This window comes from Tachypleus tridentatus, chromosome 13 (assembly GCF_004210375.1).
Source record: "Tachypleus tridentatus isolate NWPU-2018 chromosome 13, ASM421037v1, whole genome shotgun sequence".
Classification (NCBI taxonomy): domain Eukaryota; kingdom Metazoa; phylum Arthropoda; class Merostomata; order Xiphosura; family Limulidae; genus Tachypleus; species Tachypleus tridentatus.
The window spans coordinates 158,922,885-158,943,568 of NC_134837.1; the positions used below are offsets into that span (position 1 = coordinate 158,922,885).

The following is a 20,684-nucleotide window of genomic DNA, read 5'->3' on the forward strand; positions in this document are numbered from 1 at the left end:
ATCTCGACCTGATAAACTAGAGGGAAGTGGCAGGTACGCAACAGCTTCCATCGCTATCTATTGGGGTGAGTTATATCGCAGATGAATTTATAGAGCAATACTTTTCTTATGTGTTTTTTTAATAGATTAAAATACATACCATGTTTTGAATAATGTCATTATTTGATATACATATGTGATTTCCATCAGGTACATGCAGTTAAATATTACGCAAACATTTGCTTTTGTATTACCTTACTGAGCTTTTCTCCCTCGCGATGTGGTAACAAAGCACGAAGGGACTGAAAACCCGCGTTTATACTCTGCATTCGACGTCTTTCATTACTGTTGGCAATTTCTCGGCGAATCCTTTTTTCTTGTTCCATTTCCGACTTGGACGAAACTGTCCTATTTCTAAGACTACCAAAAACATAAAACATGGGAATTACTTAAAGTATTGTTTGATTCTTCTATTTCAACTGTTAAGTTTATTATAACCAAATGAACGAGCTGCATTACGAAATAATTGACGTGAAACATCAATAAGTAATGGTTTATTTTCTAACAGTAAAGGCTTACGTGATACGAGAACAGAATTTTAAGATACCTTTATTAAGAGAAATTATGCATTTGACGATTTTAAACTTCATTTAAAATTTAGTTTTAGAGAAATAAAATACTGTAATAGCTCTTTGAAGAATTATGCATCCTTAAAAATGTGAGAAACTGTCTTGTAATTTTTGCTCTATGTGTCACTGATCGCTGCAATTTGTTTTAGTTCAGTCTGTCCCATTGTATGTGTTTCCAGGTGCTAGATACTAGACACCAGACTGTAAACTAATGAAATTCCCCCTGAAGCTCATGAAATTGGCATTGTGCCAAATATTAGGTCTCTTATACATCTACTCTGACGGCGTATATGTGTGTGTGTGTGTGTGTGTGTGTGTGTATATATATATATATATATATACACAAGTGCAATAAGACGAGTGGGATGCTTCACAAGCACGTGACTTATAGTGACGGTCCGTTCAAAATGCTAACTCGACGTATCTGTAAGTTACAGAGTAATAGTACACACCAATAAAATAGCCTACAACTGTTAACGGGGACTATTTAATATTATTTTGTTTGTAATATTAAAAAACAATTTTACGACAGTTCTTTATATCTTATATTTACAAAAGAACAATACAGAGTAGCATTTTTTCTAGTGCCGCTGAACAGTCATTACAAACCGTACTTTAAGATGAAATAAAATGAAATGATTGAAAATTAATGTTACACATCAAACGAATGGTGCTCGAACATATACGTACTAAAAAAAAAAACAGCTAAGTGTTCCCCGATAGGACAGCGTTAAGTCTTCAAAGTTGTAGTACAACAATGAGTAGGTCGATCCTTTTCCCAGTAGACGCGTGGTGGTTGTGTTATAAAAAAGGTCGTTTAAAAATATTGAGTTATTTACTTGAAAATAAAAGTCGTGCAGATGTTAACATTCCAAAATATCAAATCAACATTACAATTAGCAACACCTTGTCATGTGTAACGATTGTTATTAACATAAATGGTGCCTATAAAGTACGAACTAAAAACGATGAGATGATCACTAAACTCTTAACACAGATTAAAATATGTCCTATAACAAGTAAGCTCTATTATTCGAAAAAAATATTGCAAATTAACTCATGCTTAATATACGAATTCCATACAAATTGATTATATATTATGGATTTTTCTTAAATTACCATGCACAATAAACTTGATTAATTAAACAGTTTAAAAGTAAAAATCAGTGATTTTTGTTCCCGTTCAAAAATAAAACTTAACTATTCTACTTTACAGTTAACTATTGGGTTGAGGAATAATTCGTGAGCGTTTTTCAAGTTAAAAATATATTCATAAATGAAACGCTTTCGCAAAATATTTCATGTCATTTGGTAGATAATTTTTTGCTCTAATAGATGGTGTGTTTGATTTTCATATGTCTTTAATTTTTGCTTTCATTTTCAGCTAATTAAATGGAATCTCAAGTGGACAAAATCGAGCATTTTCGACACCATCTGCTTTTCGCATTTAGTTTCTTGCAATTTCGTTTAAAACAATGCATACTATATACCTAGGTATTACATGAAATAAAGTATCATAATAAATGTTTTGGGTGTAATGTGTTCATGCATTGAAGTATTGTATAGTCTTGCATGTAATGTTTGAATGAAATTATTTAAATATGCTCACGAATTATTCCTCAACCTAATATAATTTTTCCCAAACTTTTGCGAAACATACATCATCACTTTTACATCTGTTATTTCACCCTGCCTCTACTATTTTTTCTTCCTTTCTGCCCACAATATTTGGAATTTCCCATTAAAATGAAAACCACTTGAACGACTGCTATATATTCAACTTTTCTGTTGTTGTTTTTTGCTAAAACATACACCCAGTAATTATGTATTTAAATTGTTCCTATAGGTCATCTAGGTTGACACACGAGGTTTGCTAGATCGGGACGTAGGATCTGGAAGCCAGGTAACATCGAGAACCTCTTCCTCCCTATGTTGACACATACAACTGTCAAATGAATTAAATGTAGGTAGTAAGAGAGGGGTTTTGTTGCCGTGTTATTTTTTATACTTATAACGAAAATAACCATAGTTGAAATAAAAAGAATAGAAGTTAATAAAAATATTCTTAGTTTGCAAAAGAATGCAATGAGATTCTGACAACCGCAGTGTTTTAACTTTTAAACAAAAAGCTTAGTGTAAATTAACGACATCGAGGTTAATAAATTCAAAGCAAACTTCACCTAGTTATGAGTTCCAGCGTATTTATTTTCATTCCAGTCTAAACTACAAAATCAATTAACTTAATTATTAAGTTAATTTACTGCCCAGTTATTTAGATATTACTTTATTAATATTATCCTTTTTTTAATGAATTTGGTCCTAACCAGCATAACTAATTGAATGAAATTATTTCAAGATAGTAGTACAGAGACAAGTTAATACTTAATGTTACTAATATTAATATTATAAAAGCAACACTAATTAGGTTTAATAGAAGTATATTGATACTATTAATAAATACACAAAATAACTTAATACGCCTAAAACATTGAACAGTAAGAATACAAAAATACAAGTTAGTTAGAGATGTTACGTCATACTATGTTAGGTACAACTTTCCAACACGGCAATTTAACTACCGGTATCACTATCACACACGCCTCTTTCTCAATGTGGTTTGTTCTATTTAACATTGTAACAAGTAACTTACCTGTCCAAACTTTCTAAAACTTCTTGTTGTTGTTTTGGTAGTTCGTTAAATATTCTTCTCTTCGCATTATTTCGATTATATGACGCCATCTTTAAGTTTAAGTTTCAGAATGAAGTTCACTATTTTTAACCTATAAATCACTACAAGAAAATACGAAAACAACCTACTCCATTCTCTAAACGACACTGTTTGGCGGGAAAACATAACGCTTTCTTTTGCTGATGTATTATTCTTACGCTTTTGTAATAAAGCTAAGTTTGCAATCAGAAATAATTAATTATAAAGTTCTTAAGACTTTAAGTTATAATAGCATAATCTATCAAGATATAATGAATATAACGCGAATACATCATATTTTCATTTTGTACTAATTAGTTTCGCGTAGCAACACAAATGACGGCTGATCAGCTGTCTCGTCAAGAACGCGCGGGAAAGCCTAGGAAGTAGTCGGATCATGTGTGGAACTCAAGTATGTTTTACTTTTAAAATAAATGTTGGAAAATATTTGATAAAATGAAACATAAATAATTATTTGAGAATTATTTAATAAGCTTATGAAAGTTTAAGTTATTTCAAATTCTAAATAATGAGTACCTTTTCATTCTAAGCCTTAAACATAGAAAATATAAAATACTATCGTATATTCTTTATAATAAAACTAGTGCGTTTTGCTCGTAGGAGGCTAATATTACTTGATACGATGATATCAATCGATATAAGTGTGAAGCAATGTACATTTTGTTAACTTTATTGCTGAAAGCTACCGGTTATGGCTAGAATATTTGTATTTGATCATAAATCTATCACTGAATTACCAATGTAGACGTTTTTTTTTTAAAATATTTATACACTAATTTATTTGTAGACCTATGATTTTCATAGTTATAGAAACTGATGATATATGAAACACACAATAAAGTAAAAGAAAAAAAAATCAATATTGCAGGAAACCTAATAACTGCTGTTAAGAATTTCTAGGTATTGTGCATAAAAAATGAGCGAGTTTACCCAATTGTCTGGGGAACTCTCTCTGACTTTCTCATATCTACCGTAGCTAAAATAAATATTAATTTCACCCTTCAATAATTAGTGCAGAAATATGTTTTCAGGTATAAACAGATAACTCACAAATTTGCATGTCGTATCATCGTATAGTTAATCACATTTGTGTTGAGTGGTGTGTTTTTCGGTGGTGAGTCCACCGAAGGGAATTGGACCCCTGGTTTAAGCGTTGTAAATCCGTAGGTTTACTGTTGTACAAGCGAGGGACGTGCTGAGCAGATCTCACAAGTACGTAACGCGTTTGTTACTCCTAGAAAAGTAGGCAGCAACGCGTGCTTTCAGATTTTATGATGCTAAAAATCAAGCCTCGATACCCGTAGTAGGTACAGTAATTAGCCCATTGTCTAGCGTTTTACGAAACAAGCGCATAGGAAATTTAAAAAAAACTTAATCATATCAATGAGTCTTGGAGCAAAAATACCCCTTATTTTGGTGAAATCGAGGAAAGGGTTTTTAATATCGAGAAATTTTAGCAACTAAACATTCACGGGAAAAACATATATGATTTTAATGAATTTTCTACTTTTTGCTTATAGTGCCAAATGTGTATTCCACAGTTTACAAAGAATGTGTTTGTAATTAAGCACAAAGCTACTAATGGGCTATCTGTGCTCTGCCTACCAAGGGTATCGAAATTCAGTTTTTAGTGCTGTAAGGCTGAAGACATGCTGCTGTGCCATTGGAGGGCTTTGCAAACAGGAGACAGGATTTAACATTTGGTCATAGAACACTAGTCGTTTTCGTATATGAAAGTATGTAACAGTTTTCTGCGTTTATTATTATTATGAACCAACAGTGCGCGTGTTTCATCAAGAGTTGTTGGCATCCCTACATGAAAACTACACTACAACTACATGTATAATTTAGTAATGCAATATCTTTGACGAATTTAACGCTGCGTGCAATTAGACTTGTGCAAGAAGATGTTTCAGAAAACAAATTCGGTCAAGATTTTGAATAATTAATATCACCTATTTTTCGATTTGGAGGAAGTAGTTGAAAAAAGAAAAGACAATTTTGCGAATTTGCAACGATAACACAAAAAGGTCCTGTACTCCTCCAAACTATTAACATTCGTGGCTACTCTACCATCGAGTAAGTAACAAAGAGAGGAGCCGTAAACATGTCCTAGAGCTGACATGTTCGCGTTTCTATATGCACTTCTAATACACTGACTGGGAAAGTAATCTCTGCAAACGGGTAAGCCGGAATAAGTCAACTTGAAATGGAACAACACTGTATGCAAGCTGCTGATTGAATAATGTAACTTGTAGACTTATGATGTACTGTACTAAATCTTTTTGTGTCTGTAGAAGAGGATGTTCCCACAATTATTTCTCTTGTTTTTGTCTCTTGACTCAGCAGCCAGATAATCGTTACACAAATAAAAACCAACCCGCAGTTTGGTTTGTTAATCGAGAGATTTTGTAAACTAATGATATAATAATATAGCTGAAGAAATCCAGGAAGGTCCTATGTTCACAGATGACACAGCACTAGCAGCAAGTGTAGACCAAATGGTCCTCTTATTCCATATTTCGTATTTAAAGATGTTTGAGGATGGAATTCTTGCATTGGTGCATAAAGATGTGTGTGTGTTTGGTTTGGTCATTGCATTTGATAGTTTAGTTTTCACGTGTTTTATTATGGAATCAATGTTCATTTTTATTTTCCTTTGTTATTAATTGATGTTTTTTGGTAATTTCGTGACATGCCTTTGTAATTATTCAGTTTGGTCATTACAGTCTTTGTGTAATTCATAGGTTATTTATACTATTTGATTTAGTTATTGTAATTCCTTTGTACTTTTTCAACCTTGTTGTTGTAATCCTTCTCTACATTTCCAGTGGCTTCTTCAATCTTCATCAAATTCGTCTTTAATTCTAAATGCATTTATAAATATTTTATCCCTTTCTTTTAACTTCTCTCTTAAATTCCTTTCTCTTACCTTATTATCTTTTTAACTTTCCTTCTTGGTCTTCCTATAATTTTCTATCTTTTTTTTTTGTTCTCATTTTCAAGTTTCTGTTTTTTTCATCTGGATCTTATTTCGATTTTCCTTACATTTTTTTTAACTTTTTTAAAACTATTTTCTCCTTTGGCCCGGCATGGCCAGGTTTTTAAGGCACTTGACTCGTAATCTGAGGGTCAAAGGTTCGAATCCCCGTCACACCAAACATGCTCGCCCTTTCAGCCGTGGTGGCGTTATAATGTAACAATCAATCCCACTATTTATTGGTAAAATAGTAGCCCAAGAGTTGGCGGTGGGTGGTGATGACTAGCTGCCTTCCCTCTAGTCTTACACTGCTAAATTAGGGACGGCTAGCGCAGATAGCCCTGGTGTAGCTTTGCGCGAAATTCAAAACAAACTAATTTTCTCCTTCTGTTTGGCCCACATGTGACTCAGTGATAAGCCTGAGGGCTCACACTTCTAAATCTCAGTGGTGAGCAGAGCACAGATAGCCCATTGTAGTCTTGTTTTTGATAACAAACAAACCTTCTGGTTGTTCTCTTTTCTACTGTTTTGATATCTTCATCGTATTTCTGATCTCTGTCATCACCTTAAAGTTTAGTTTAAATTCTATTTTATTTTCGCAAAATAATCACACTTTTGTCAAATTTAGACACTCAGGAAAATTTTAGGCGTAGCTAATACTTCATGTCAAAACCCCCTATGTTAAACACTACAAAACGTGTCTTAAAATATTAAAAACAGGACCTACAACTATGATAAAAATGCACTGATTCAACATAGCCAGAGGGTAATTATGAATAATACCATTCAATATGGTTGTGCCCCTTGAAAGCCGTTATTTTCTTATGGATGTTACGTTATCCAATACTATTGCGTCTACAGAAAGGAGCCATATTGACAGATGTGACGTCACCTGGCTTTTTTTTCGTTATGGTATCAAGAGCCTTTCGCAACAAAATTGCATGTGACGTCAAACAGCCGTATTCTCTAGCCATAACTACTAATATGATTCCTCATTATAGTGAGCGGCATTAAAACAATTTGGTATTTTAAAGGGTGAATTTTATTCACGTGCTAGAAATAAAATTGTGAACTAAATATTCCTAAATTAATTTCGATTTTCTATTAATATAAAAACTTCAATTTAAAAAATAAGATTCAGTGTGCATATGTAATATAACTCTACCTAAACCACTGGTCGTACCAACTACTGAATGATACGAAACGAATCAATAATCTCTATTCGAAATTTGCATAAAGGAACACTTATTTCGCGAAAACACTTTCACGGGATTTCTTGGAAAGCGTGCTTCGAGTCTGACGTTGATTTATATTAGAGCACGCAAATAAGTAGGCAAACTAGTTATCTCTCGTAACTTGATTAAAATATTAAATTTAAATTTTAGCGGTAATGGTCATCAAACTGAAGAAGCGGAAAATAGTAGTTCAAGTTTTAGATCTGCATTATAATGGTCTTGAAAATGTGGACCTCAGGCCCACAGTTTAGTTAGTTCATGAATAATATTTGCTGAAACAAGAACTTTTATGACTTAGTACATTTAAATCTAACATTTTTCATTACATTTCGAAAACATAAAAGACTGGTTGACAAATTCGTTATTTTAAAAAAACGTATCCGTCTGTCATTAGGTGTAATAGCTCAATGAATGCTTTATAGACAAGCACTAGCGAATTAACCCTATCGTTCAGAAACTATAACCTGAAGAAGTGTAAAGAACTGGCGTCCATCTAGTTATTCCGAGATCGTGAGGTAAAACCGGAAGATGGGCCTTTTGTATGATAAAAGAAGAATGTATCAGTTGTTTGAATCGTAATAAAAAGGTGTTTTAGTAATAATTACTAATGTCTTAACACTTTATCTAGATTGGTAGAACCAAGGAAATGATAAAATTAAAAATTACTACACGAATATAAATATTATTATTATAATAGGAAGTAAATTCTATTTTTGTTTGAATTTTTTTGCATGTCTTAATACACTGTTTCAATTTTAACGAGTCCTACTTTAAAAACCACAACGTTGTCAGATACTAGTCTCCAAGCAGTTGCAGTTCATGAAATATTCAAATACAGCTCACTCTTACTGAGTAAGTAAAGTAGATAATACACTGCATGTGGGAAACAAGGTAGAATTGGTAGTTATGCTTTGTTTGTTTGTTTGGGAATTTCGCACAAAGCTACTCGAGGGCTATCTGTGCTAGCCGTCCCTAATTTAGCAGTGTAAGACTAGAGGGAAGGCAGCTAGTCATCACCATCCACCGCCAACTCTTGGGCTACTCTTTTACCAACGAATAGTGGGATTGACCGTCACATTATACACCCCCACGGCTGGGAGGGCGAGCATGTTTAGCGCGACGCGGGCGCGAACCCGCGACCCTCAGATTACGAGTCGCACGCCTTACGCGCTAGGGGTAGTTATGCAAAACAAAATGTGATGATTTGAGATTCGTTTGAAACTTTTGGAATAAAGCCAACTGTGCCCTCAGATATCAGAATAATTTATTTCGTGCTATTTTTAAAATGTTGATTTAATAATTTCTAAGACATCAAACACGAGAATGTTTCGTCACTTACTGTATAACTTATACTACGAAGTTATGTTTCTTACTTTTTAACTTATAAAAAGTGGTTATTAAAACTTAACAAATATCAAACATTTAACAAACGCATCAGAAAAAAATGTGTGTGGGTAATTAAAGTTGAAAGCGTATCTATCTTGTCAAGTGACCGGAAATTATAGGGTAGGGTGGATTGAGGTTGTACTTTTTCCAAATACATTTATATACTCTTCAAAAAAAGAAACGCAAAAGGCAAAATATGAGACAAGTTGTTAACAAGTTTATTCCGGGTAGTTCCATTTGACATGTGTGAAACTTTGCACATTCACTGCTGAACATCCAAAGTCTGGAAACGCGAAGTCCACGCTCACTAGGTGAAGGTTAACGTCACTCAACGTCAATAACGAGTATGCCCCCCGTGAGCATCAATAACTGCTTGGCATCTCCTGCCCATGGAAGCGATGAGATGACGAATCACATCCTATGGAGTGGCTGTCCACTCAGCCTGCAGAGCCGCTGCAAGCTGAGGTAGAGTCTGCGGTTGAGGTTGTCGCCGTCGTAGACGTCGGTCCAACTCGTCCCAAAGATGTTCGATGGGGTTTAAATCTGGTGATCTGAAGGGCCAGGGAAGAACGTTGATGTTGTGGTATCTCAAGAAGACAGTGGTGAGTCGGGCTGTGTGAGGACGGGCGTTGTCATGTTGAAAAACGTCGTTGACGTTCACCATGATGGGTTGCACATGGGGCCTAAGAATCTCGTCGACGGTTGCATACGGTCTGATCGGAAATCCTACGCAGCCCTGGTATGTTTGAGGCAGTAGACGTCGTAGTGGTGGTCCTATCCCGAAGGTGACGTAACCGGATGTAGCGATCTTGTGCGGGAGTGGTCACACGAGGTCTGCCAGATCGTGGACGGTCACGAGTCGATCCACGTTGTTGGTGACGATTCCATAGCCTTGTGATGGTGCTTGAGTGGACATTCACAGCTCTGGCAACATCTGATCAAGATTCGCCTGCTTCCAAGCGACCAATGGCGTTGTTGCGTTGTGCTGCAGTCAGTCTTGGCGTAACTGTATTGCATGTCGATGGCTTAATACTGAGCTATGGAAACCGAGAACCCATCACTTTTATAGGGATTTTGCACATGTTGCACTTGCAGAATATGCAGATCTCTCAAACAAATTTATTGGACAGGAATGGGTTTTGGCGAAAAATCCGATGTTTTCCTCTGTTTTCAAAGTGCACAACTTTTATTGTCATTTTGGTCTGACAATCAGTGCCTTAACACGTGTAACATCACATACTCTGAGCTAGTAACGTTATTACATATATTTCTCTTTAAAATAACAAAATTATCCTTTTTACGTTTCTTGGTTTGAAGAGTATATTTAGTATTTTAACTGAATTTTTTGTAATACGTTAGCAAAATTTGGTGTTTACTAAGCTGACGTGTATATAATATTACGTAACCTATATAAGTTCGAAGAGCCTTGAAATGAGTTAAGTGGTAATTTGGAATTAGGAGTTAAATAAATGTTGATATGTATCTAATTTATAATACTTGCTAAGATTGAAACACACATATTTTTTTTTCATGCAAATATATTTTGATATATAAACAATAACACAATTTACAGTAATGTTTATTACATTTAGTGATTTCAGCCTTCACAACAATACCGATATTTACATACACACGTATATTGTTGATTTGTTACACTCGAGAATCTCGTACAACTTTAATAGATAGATAGGCGGGAATTTCGCAATACAGGTTTAACAGTATAAGTTATGTACATTTCTGAACATAAATTTAACTTAACAAACATCGATATTAAAAAAGATATGTAATAGTAAATCCTTCACAATAATAAGTTATTTGTCTACGTGAAAACAGTAATATATTAATGTATTTAAAATGCTTTACTGAGACAATATTAACTTGGTCCTTACTCTCTGACATATATGTAATATATGTCTTTGTGGGCGTGTAAACATGTTATTATTTGTTTATTATATTTAAATCATAGCAACTGAGGCTATCTGTCGCCTTTCCTAATTTTGAACTGTTGACCAAAGAGAATGTAGCCAATCAGCAACACTATACCACACAAAATCTATGTCAAATAATTGGCTGCCCTTTTGTAATGCATTCACATTTTAAAATGCGGGGAATTTTTTATGGTATTACATGAAATCGAAAGCAGTTCGCCAACTACGAAATTCAAAGCTTTACCACAAGGCCAACCTGTGCTCCAAACCAATTTGCCTTCAGAAAACATTATTTAATTAGAAGTAATTTTTTATTGCAAGTAAAATCTGAAATTATTAAACGTTATTGCATTCTGTTTTAATAATACACAATGAGTTTCAGTAGTGTAACCAGCAGAATTCTCGTCATTGTCCGAAACTCCCTATATCGCTTTTTACTTTGACAAAAGTAGGCCTATATATATGTGCAAAGTATATTCTTAAATATTAGCCTCAAGTTTTAATTTTTCAGACAGACAATTTGTCTTTCAAGAGTTTAAGGTTATGTATTTTCAAGAAGCGTAGTCAAGGGGGCCCGGCATCCCCGAAAAATCTAGGCATATTGATCATATATTACTTTTAGCTTTTATATACAATACACTAGTTGTGTATCATTTAATAAAATAAATAAAACTTCTAAAAACACCATTACAGTTAACTTGATTCGTTTTAATGACCATTTTATTTAATATTTAAATAAATTTCAGCTTTGTAATTTTTTGGCTCCTAAATTTTCTGACTCACCCCCCCACGAGTGGAAGATGTGGCTATGTCACTGTATTTTCCTAATTTACTGAAACAGTTATTTTAAAAGGTCCTTTAAAACCTCTACTTAGTCGCACGCTATTAGTATTTGGATGTTTCGAAGTCAAAATGATCTGAACATCTTATTTGGACTTCCTTCCCTTTGGGCATTCTTGGATACCTCACTAAGTTCTTATATCAAAGAAATCACAAGGAATTTGAAGACTATTGATTGCTAATGAATTTTTAACACTACCTTGCTTTACATGTATGAACATTTGATCGATGATACATCATAAAAGCTTAGTCCATTGGGTTAGTGTTTGACTTTGTTGAAGCTCGTGCACATATATTTCTAACCAATAATGAGAAAAAAAGTCAATAGTGCTTCTACCGAAGGTTTTCTTATACTAAATATAAACATTTGCTTAATGCATTAACTTAAAAGTAAAGTGACACTCAGTAGAGCGCATACCATTGCTCAGCAGCATTGAACATTTTCTGCTCTCAAAATGTGTAAAAATGTGTCTCCATGTTCATCGTTACCAAGGACACAGATCATTTTTGGAACAACAATGACGAATGATATTCTATATATGTCCACCAAGTTTCATCAAGGTCCATCAATTTTTGGCTGAGTTATAGAGCAAAAAATAGTGTGAAAAGTCGGTCACCATGTTAACATACAGAGGTTTCTATCTTCGTGACCTTGACTTTTTAAAACCTTGATCTTTCAAAACCTAAACGCTTATGAAATGGTTTATAGTCCAAATGTATACCAACTTTCGTTCAAATACAGTCAGTCTTTTCCAAGAAATCCTTCAGACAAATACACACGTAGACAGGGGTGAAAACATAACATTTGTCCATCTTCGATGGTAGAGATAATTATGCTGTAAAATTAGTCACAATCATAATAAGTTTGCATAGAAGCAAATCACATGTGGCAAGAAAGGATAGTGCACATACACGATCAATCAACAAAGCTAAATTTTATCTATGTTATGGTCCTCGGGTAGCTCAACGGTACTTATGAGGGTTTTATAATGCAAAACACAAAGTTTCAGTTTTTTGTATGAATAATACAAAGACTATTATTCATGACCCAATTATTTTTATTAAGGTTATGAGCCCTTACATCCAAATAAATGATTAATTACTTCCTGCATCATACAGTGTTAAGGTTTGCAACGTAAAACCCCTAAATGTTACTCTTCTAGTGCTATAATTTTATTATCATGATATAGAGAATTGATAAATGTTTATTGTATAATTCAGTAATTTAGCGATGTGAACAAGCTACGGTACATAATCTTATTTTATTATTGACTACTAGGTGGAGTACCCATCTCCTGGACGGTTTGCTTTTGTTTTGTTTTTTTGAATTTCGCGCAAAGCTACTCGAGGCCTATCTGCGCTAGCCGTCCCTAATTTAGCAGTGTAAGACTAGAGGGAAGACAGCTAGTCATCACCGCCAACTCTTGGGCTACTCTTTTACCAACGAATAGTGGGATTGACCATCACATTATAACGCCCCCAAGGCTGAAAGGGCGGACATGTTTGGTGCGAGCGAGATTCGAACCCACGACCCTCGGATTACGAGTCGAACGCCTTAACACGCTTGGCCATGCCGGGCCTTTAAGGATTTAAATGAAATTTTTGTATTACGTAGGTAAAATGTTGTGCTAAGCTGCTATGTATATAAGCTACTTTTGTACGCAAAATCCTTATGTGATAATGCATTTTAAACGGTTGTATTGAAGCAGTATTAACTTATTTCTCACTCTTTACTATATATGTCTTTGTGAGCGTGTAAACATGTTGGTTTTTGTTTATTATACAGGGTGTTCGGAAAGTCACTGTGCAGTTTTGTAACCATATTTTATTCAGTCTATTTCAAGCCAGCAACTGATCCTGTATTCTATATTGAAACATGTCTGTTAAGAAATATATAAGTGCACAGTGACTTTCCGAACACCCTGTATTTATATCAAAGCAACTGAGGTTATCTGTAGTCACCCCATAATGGCACAGCAACACATCTGCGGATACGAACTTATCTTGCTAGAAACCAAGTTTCGATACCTGACGTGGGTAGAACATACATATCTTATTGCGTCGCTTTGTGCTTAATTACAAACATACTATCTGACGCCATCCCTAATTTTAATTTTCTGACCATATTTTGATCAAAAGTATTCGATCGTTTTCGAGAAGTCTTCCCAACAAACACACACAGGTGTAAAAACATAACCTTCGTCCACCTTCGATGGCTGAGGTAATAGGTGGTAGATTTAGCGTTCATACCATTTAAGAACTTTATGGCAGAAGTCAACATAAGCAGTACAGTAAACTTTGAGCTATCAGAAAGAAAATTTTACCAGTTTTTATTATACTATAATTAAAATGTAGATATTCAAATTCCTATTTGTTTGTTCTGAATTTCGCGCAAACTACACAAGGGCTATCTGCGATATCCGTCCCTAATCATTGCCACCCACCGCCCACTCTTGAGCTACCCTTTTACCAACCAAGAGTGGGATTGACCGTAAATTATAACGTTCCCACGATTTAAAAGGCGAGCATGTTCAGTGTAAAGGGGATTCGCTCTCGGATTATGAGTTGAGCGTCCCAACCATCTGGCCATGCCGGGCCTCAAATTCATATGACATTAGAATTTTTTAAAATAAGAAATTGATACCTGCAGGGGAAATGTTTTATACAAGTAAGCTACCAAGTTTCACAAATGTCTTATACAAGTAAGCTACCAAGTTTCACAAATGTCGTATACAAGTAAGCTTCCAAGTTTCACAAATGTCTTATACAAGTAAGCTACCAAGTTTCATAATTTATTCTGGACCAATAGTGATAACATTCTTCAGCTGTGTAAATCAGCTTGTAGAATTCATAATGTGTTTGTCGCAGTTTTTTTTTTTTTTTATATGAGGATTTAGTACGTGCAGAGGCGTTGATAGACACTGGCACACGGAGCACGCCCTCAGATTGTATTTGACAGAGCCGTGAGTCCCCATTCGGTGTTTTTAAAACTCGAAATAGTTAAAAATGACTGATATCATAAAAAAAATGCCGAAAAATCTGCCTCGTCTATGGACCCTGAGCCCCGAACCTTTTTAGCACTTAATGATTCCTCTGAATATGTGGTAAATTAAGTGACGGTTTTGTCTCTACTAAATCCCTAAAAAAATTTCAACTGTCGAAACAAATAAAGTTGGTTAATTCCAGTATATATAAGAACGATGTTTCAGGTCACATTCTGCCTTTTGAACGACTTCCTTTATGAAGATCGTGACTAGTCTGTTGTTTGCGATGAACCATTACCACTCGACGCAGCAATTTTCCTTACAACAAGCAACTGCACTAAAAAAAATCCTAGGTGAAACAATAATGGATCATATGACTTATTTGTATCATGCCTCCGTGACTTAGCATGCTGAACCAGTTGAATTTAGTAGTTTTAATCAATGGTGGGTCTCATTAATCTTTTTTTCTCAGTACTTTTATGTTTGAGTCAAATGACCTGTGTAATTTCTCTGTTTCTTTGATTTGAATTTCGCGCAAAATCACACGAGGGTTGCCTGTTCCAACTGTACTTAATTTACCAGTGAAAGACTAGAAGTCATCACAACCCATCACCCCAACTATTGGGCTACTTTTCTACAAACGAATAGTGGTATTGACCGTCATATTATAATGTTCCCAAGGGTAAAAATGAGAGCATGTATCTGAGATCCGTATCAACACCCTAGCCTTTCGAACAAGAGCAATCAAGACTAAATCCACCTTTTTTATATTGCCACCATATTGCTTTTCTCAATATCTTCTCGAAGACATCAGCAGACTAGTAATTTGAATTTAATTAATAGAATACTTAATTATTAACATCAGATGATCGTAAAGCCTGTTAACTATGGCAATGATTGATATCCAGTCAGTACCATATTTTACCATAAATACATATCATTTTACATGTAAATACCTCATAACTAAGCTTAAAAACAAGTTTGGGCTTATTTCTCACAAAGGCTACATTAAATTTATTCCTGTATGAACACACAAAGTACTTCACCAGGGGGTGTGAGCAGCCGGATAACTTATCCCAGCTCCGAACATTTAAGGGTGGGGTACACAACTTTGGCTACTTAGCCTACATTAACGCGTAATGTGTGTAAAACGCATCAGTCTTTTCGGTCATGCCTGTGTGCTACACCTCCTTGGGTAAAACATTCCATGTCCTGATTTCCTCGAGAAAATGTTTTTGAACCACTCCAAAGCTGGGAAAAAAGGGGGGTATTTTCACCCAAAGTTTGTGAAATGGAGCGGTGGGGGGAGAGAGGAAATATGAGGTGATCCACTATCGAAGTCAAGTCTTTTTATAATATAACAACCAGAATATATAACACTAACACAAAAATATGGACTCCTATTTTGTACAAAGAAAGGGGAGTGCCGTTAAGTCACACGCTAAATGATGGTTATAACGAGGCTATTTAGTAGAAATCCCGATTAGAAAGTTGAATTTAAATTCCTTTGAAGGGGTGGGAGGCAAACAAAAGTTTTATCTAAGTCTCAATGACCAAGTTTTGATCTTGTATCCGTTTTCTCTAGCGGCACTGCCATAATATGCAAGTTTTAAAATGTCTGAAGGGGGCTTTTATTCTTGTTTTCCACTATGACTGTTGACAGCAGTGCCATCTATGCTTTGATAGAGATAACATTATTACTTTGAGCATGTTTCATCAGACTTTCATGGTCTCTTTCCAGAATCCCTTATGATAAGAGCTCTCAGTAATAGTAACTACTACTGATTGTTTCCTTGCAAATTTGACTTGTTCTCTTGTTCCCAACCCAACATACAGTTACAAAGCTAGATTAAAGGCCAGCTAAAAATTTGATAGCTTTTCAGTCCTCATATTGTATTTTAAAGGAACTTTGAGCTTTCTTGTCAGACATCAGCGAATTTCCATATTGTTTAAGGTATTGATTTTTGTAACAACTTTTAAAGAACTTAAACTTTTACTTTGGAATAGTAAACAAGTGAGAAGCTGCACAGAAGTAAGAGAAATTAGTAGTATTGGTATACTCTTGTAAGATTTTATTATTTAATAAAGATCGTAAATGTTTTCAAACTGAAATCAGGAAAGTCAGTTTTAATCAGTGAAAAATATTTAAGGAAGATAGAGTATAGTGTTTTGTATTTTGATTGGTAGCTATACCTTTTTCTTAAATATACTTTTGCTGATTTGTTGATAACATAATTATTGAAATATTAATACATATGATATTTTTGCGTTAAACTGTAGAAGTGATAGCTGCAGTGAGACACAATTTCAAGGCTCAGAAAGATGGTGTAAGTCATGATTTTAGGGAAAAAATTCTAATAGAAAGATTAGCTACTGGAATGCATTGCACTTTAGATCGTTAGATGCCCTGAAACTTTGTAGGAGTCTAAGAGGTTATATCTTTTCTTTTCAACTCAGATCTTCACAATGAGCTCTCTATGCTTACTACACAATGAGGAATCGAACCATTGATTTGAGCATTATAAGCTCGAAAACTTACCGCTGACCTATGGGGGTGAACAATTTGTGATGACTTTTTGTAAGATAGATGTGGAAATAGTATTATTAGGTTGAAGAATAAGGTAGGACAGCATTGAATGAATATTGAACTCCTTGTTGTCACATGTGTAAAAACTCACGTTTGTGATTCTATAATTTAAACTGAAATATTTACGAATTAATAAAAAAAATGAAATCACAAAATAGTCCTCTTTGAATAATAAAACTTATTCTCTCAGTAATTCATCGTAAAATACCTAAACATTGTTCTGTATATATTGACAGAACATGAAGAAAGTAAATTTAAAATGTTGAAAATATAAATTCTAAAATATCCTGTTTTATACATAAGTTTTAGTAATTTCTAGAAAATTATTTGAATTTCAGTTTAATGTGATTTTTCAGGATTTTTGTTCGATTTCCTTGATAACCCTAACTCGGAAAAGGGAGCGAAAGGTGGGAGAAAAGGAAATCAAATTAGCATATACCTAAACTTGTTAAATTGTGTTAATTAAATCACAGTATTCGAAACAAAATGGGACGCAATAAAAGTCACGATTTTTTAAAAGTGAAAACAAGTAATATTTTTAAAATTTAAATCACATTTTCATCATTTTTTTTATTAAATTAAAAATGTCTCATTTTCTTTATGATGCCGATAAACCCACTTGAGGTAAAAATGTATTCTAAAGATAGCTGATATGGTATTAAAAGGTCGTTCTGTACTTTATTTTAATTAACGTTTTAATACCCAAATTAGCCGTCTTTAGAATACGTTTTTGTCTCCTTTTCTATATTTTAAATTAAATATACTTTCTTCATCTGAAAGTTTTAAATATTCTTGGGATATTCTATTGCAAGGGACCAATTAAAGAAAATAATATTGTAAATTATATGTGAGGATGTAACGTTCATAACATATTCACCCATATAAACAGGGAAACGATTTACACAGTATATATATATGTATATACATTCATTAGCTATATAGAATTTGTAGGTCTGATTTTGTTGAATTTGAGAAAGTTAGATACACAGTCGGCAACACTGTCACTTCTTGTTTTTAGAGATTTTCTTTAATTTAAAGATCGTCCTGGTTTTTGACACAAATTGTGGAATTGTCATCATACAGATATTATCAGACTGTCGCATATGAAATGTCGGATTTTTAAAGGAAAATGTGAAACAAGCGCATCTTTTTGCTTTTCGGCCGGGCATGGCCTAGCGCGTTAAGGCGTGCGCTTCGTAATCTGAGGGTCGCGGGTTCGCGCCCCAGTCGCGCCAAACATGCTCGCCCTCCCAGCCGTGGGGGCGTTATAATATGACGGTCAATCCCACTTTTCGTTGGTAAAAGAGTAGCCCAAGAGTTGGCGGTGGGTGGTGATGACTAGCTGCCTTCCCTCTAGTCTTACACTGTTAAATTAGGGACGGCTAGCACAGATAGCCCTCGAGTAGCTTTGTGCGAAATTCCAAAACAAACAAACAAACTTTTTGCTTTTTAATTTATTTAATCAAAATAATATTATTTAGTTTCAATACACTTCGGCTACCCCGAGGCTTATTTTGAAGAATTCTATCACCAGCTCAAAATCTCCCAAACCAACGCTGTGCTGCGCACTTATTAGCTATGCCATCACCAAATGCATATTTCATATTACGAGCTGCTGTCGCCAATTTGTAACCAAGCTTGAACTCGTACAAGAAAATTACACGAATATCAATTTTCTCAATGGTGACAAAAATCAATATAAATATTAGTTAGTTCCTGAAATAAAGTGAGCTTGTAATGAACTAGACAATATACTGTATTATTCTGACAAATTTACTATAACGCTTCTTTTTCAGCTATTAAAAATTGAGATTGAAATTTTCACATATGTAACACCCCCTCCCAGTGGCTTAGAGATAAGTCTGCAGACTCACACTGCTAGAAACCGGGTTTCGATACCTGTGATGGACAGAGCACAGATAGCCCATTGCGTAGTTTTCTGCTTAATTTCAAATAAACAAATCCTTATGCAACAGCCTAATATTTTCACGTCCTCATAACACATTTACAGCCAGCATTCATATGCTGTAATATCTTGTTGTAAAAATGTTAAGTAAATCCCCAATAAAAATGTTCAGTTACTGAAAACATTACAGTTTGCATGGCTGAAATATTCCTATCATAACCAAACAAAACTAGTTGAATCAAGGGTAAAGATTTATTGTGGTAACTTAGTCACCATTTCTGGATTTCATTTACTAAGGTTAATTTCACTCAGTCATGAATATTTTAACTCAAACCAACTGAAATATCTTCAGCACTATTTTTCATGAGAAACAACAGTTAAAACTGTGTTCTCTAAAATGCCACTTGAAACTGTTTTTTTCTCCCTCAGCCAAAACGTTGAATCTTTGCCATTCTTATCCTTCCCATGAAAATTCACTATCTGATGAATATTTCAATATTGAAATTCAAACATTTCTGTACTAGCATATTAATGAAAATAATAGGTACACTACACTTTCCAACAATACTTTTCAGATCAGTTACCACCTGTGGGACAACACATATTTATTCACATGCATATAATATAATGTGTATACCACCATTACACTTGTCACGTACTCTATTAGTTTATAACAGTTCACCTCTGGTTACCTTTTGAAGGTATGCTAGGGAATGATAAAAGTGTCATTTAGGGACTCATTTCAGGGTTCACAAAATAAATAAACATTCTAAAAATTTGTTGAATTAAAACATCTTAGCTAAAAGTCTAATTAGCCAGGATTAAAACTCATGTTTTTATTACTGCACTTCAATAAAATCAGTGGAAATACAATCCCTTCATAGACTGTACATCTAGCTTACTTCCAAATTTAGTAGAGAAAAAAATGTAACAAGTACAGGGCAGCACGTTCTGCAGAGTTCTCACCATTCAGATAAATTATGAGTGTGAATCTCTCGAAATTTCAAATGATGTTTTGAATCAAAAAATTCTTTTAGTAGCTCAGAATGCTAAGGTTGAAACATTTTTTCAATCAATTTGTTGTCAAACAAATCAGTGTCCAAACTTTTGCACTAAACCAATTGGTAAAGATACAAATATAGAGCTCACATCACACTGTGAAATGGCACCTGTTAGCTCAGAAATCCCTCAAATCCCTTTTAGCTGAGTGTTTAAACTCTTAATTATAATTCAAGGAACTTTAATACATATTAAAAATATTAAGTTCATTAGTGAACAATTAAAATCTTTATTTAAAATCACTCTGCATGTTTCAGTGTGGACACAGTGAATTTTATAACCATTTATCAGTTTAAATAAATATTTTAATTGTGTATTAAACGTTGTTTGTGGATTTAATGTCCTAGTTATCATTTTCAGATGTACAAATTGTTCCTGTACTAAGCATTATATTAAACAGATAAAACAGGTATATGTAAAGGCTGCTTATTATTGGATAAACA

The 20,684-nt window shown here is 34.2% G+C and overlaps 1 protein-coding gene and 1 long non-coding RNA gene across 6 annotated transcripts in view; one reads left to right on the plus strand and one right to left on the minus strand.

The window, feature by feature from the left end:
- The window catches only part of LOC143241126 (uncharacterized), a 51,468-nt gene that overhangs the window by 28,920 nt on the left and 1,864 nt on the right, over window positions 1-20,684 (minus strand). Inside the window, exons 1-2 of one of the 4 annotated variants that reach the window (XM_076484725.1) lie at window positions 3,259-3,648; window positions 234-399 (exon numbers count right to left, since the gene is read on the minus strand). In XM_076484725.1, coding sequence (XP_076340840.1) covers window positions 234-399; window positions 3,259-3,347 — 255 coding nt within the window. In that variant the 5' untranslated portion in view covers window positions 3,348-3,648. Of the gene's footprint in view, window positions 1-233; window positions 400-586; window positions 813-2,268; window positions 2,484-3,258; window positions 3,649-20,684 lie in introns of those variants that run through there. The other 3 variants (XM_076484726.1, XM_076484728.1, XM_076484727.1) reach the window with 3 other exon arrangements.
- Window positions 1-20,684, plus strand: part of LOC143241127 (uncharacterized) — a 27,608-nt gene continuing 6,924 nt past the window's right edge. The window contains exons 1-4 of one of the 2 annotated variants that reach the window (XR_013022191.1): window positions 1-65; window positions 2,455-2,571; window positions 3,634-3,727; window positions 17,147-17,396. This is a non-coding gene — a long non-coding RNA (uncharacterized LOC143241127). Of the gene's footprint in view, window positions 66-2,454; window positions 2,572-3,633; window positions 3,728-17,146; window positions 17,397-20,684 lie in introns of those variants that run through there. The other variant, XR_013022190.1, reaches the window with a different exon arrangement.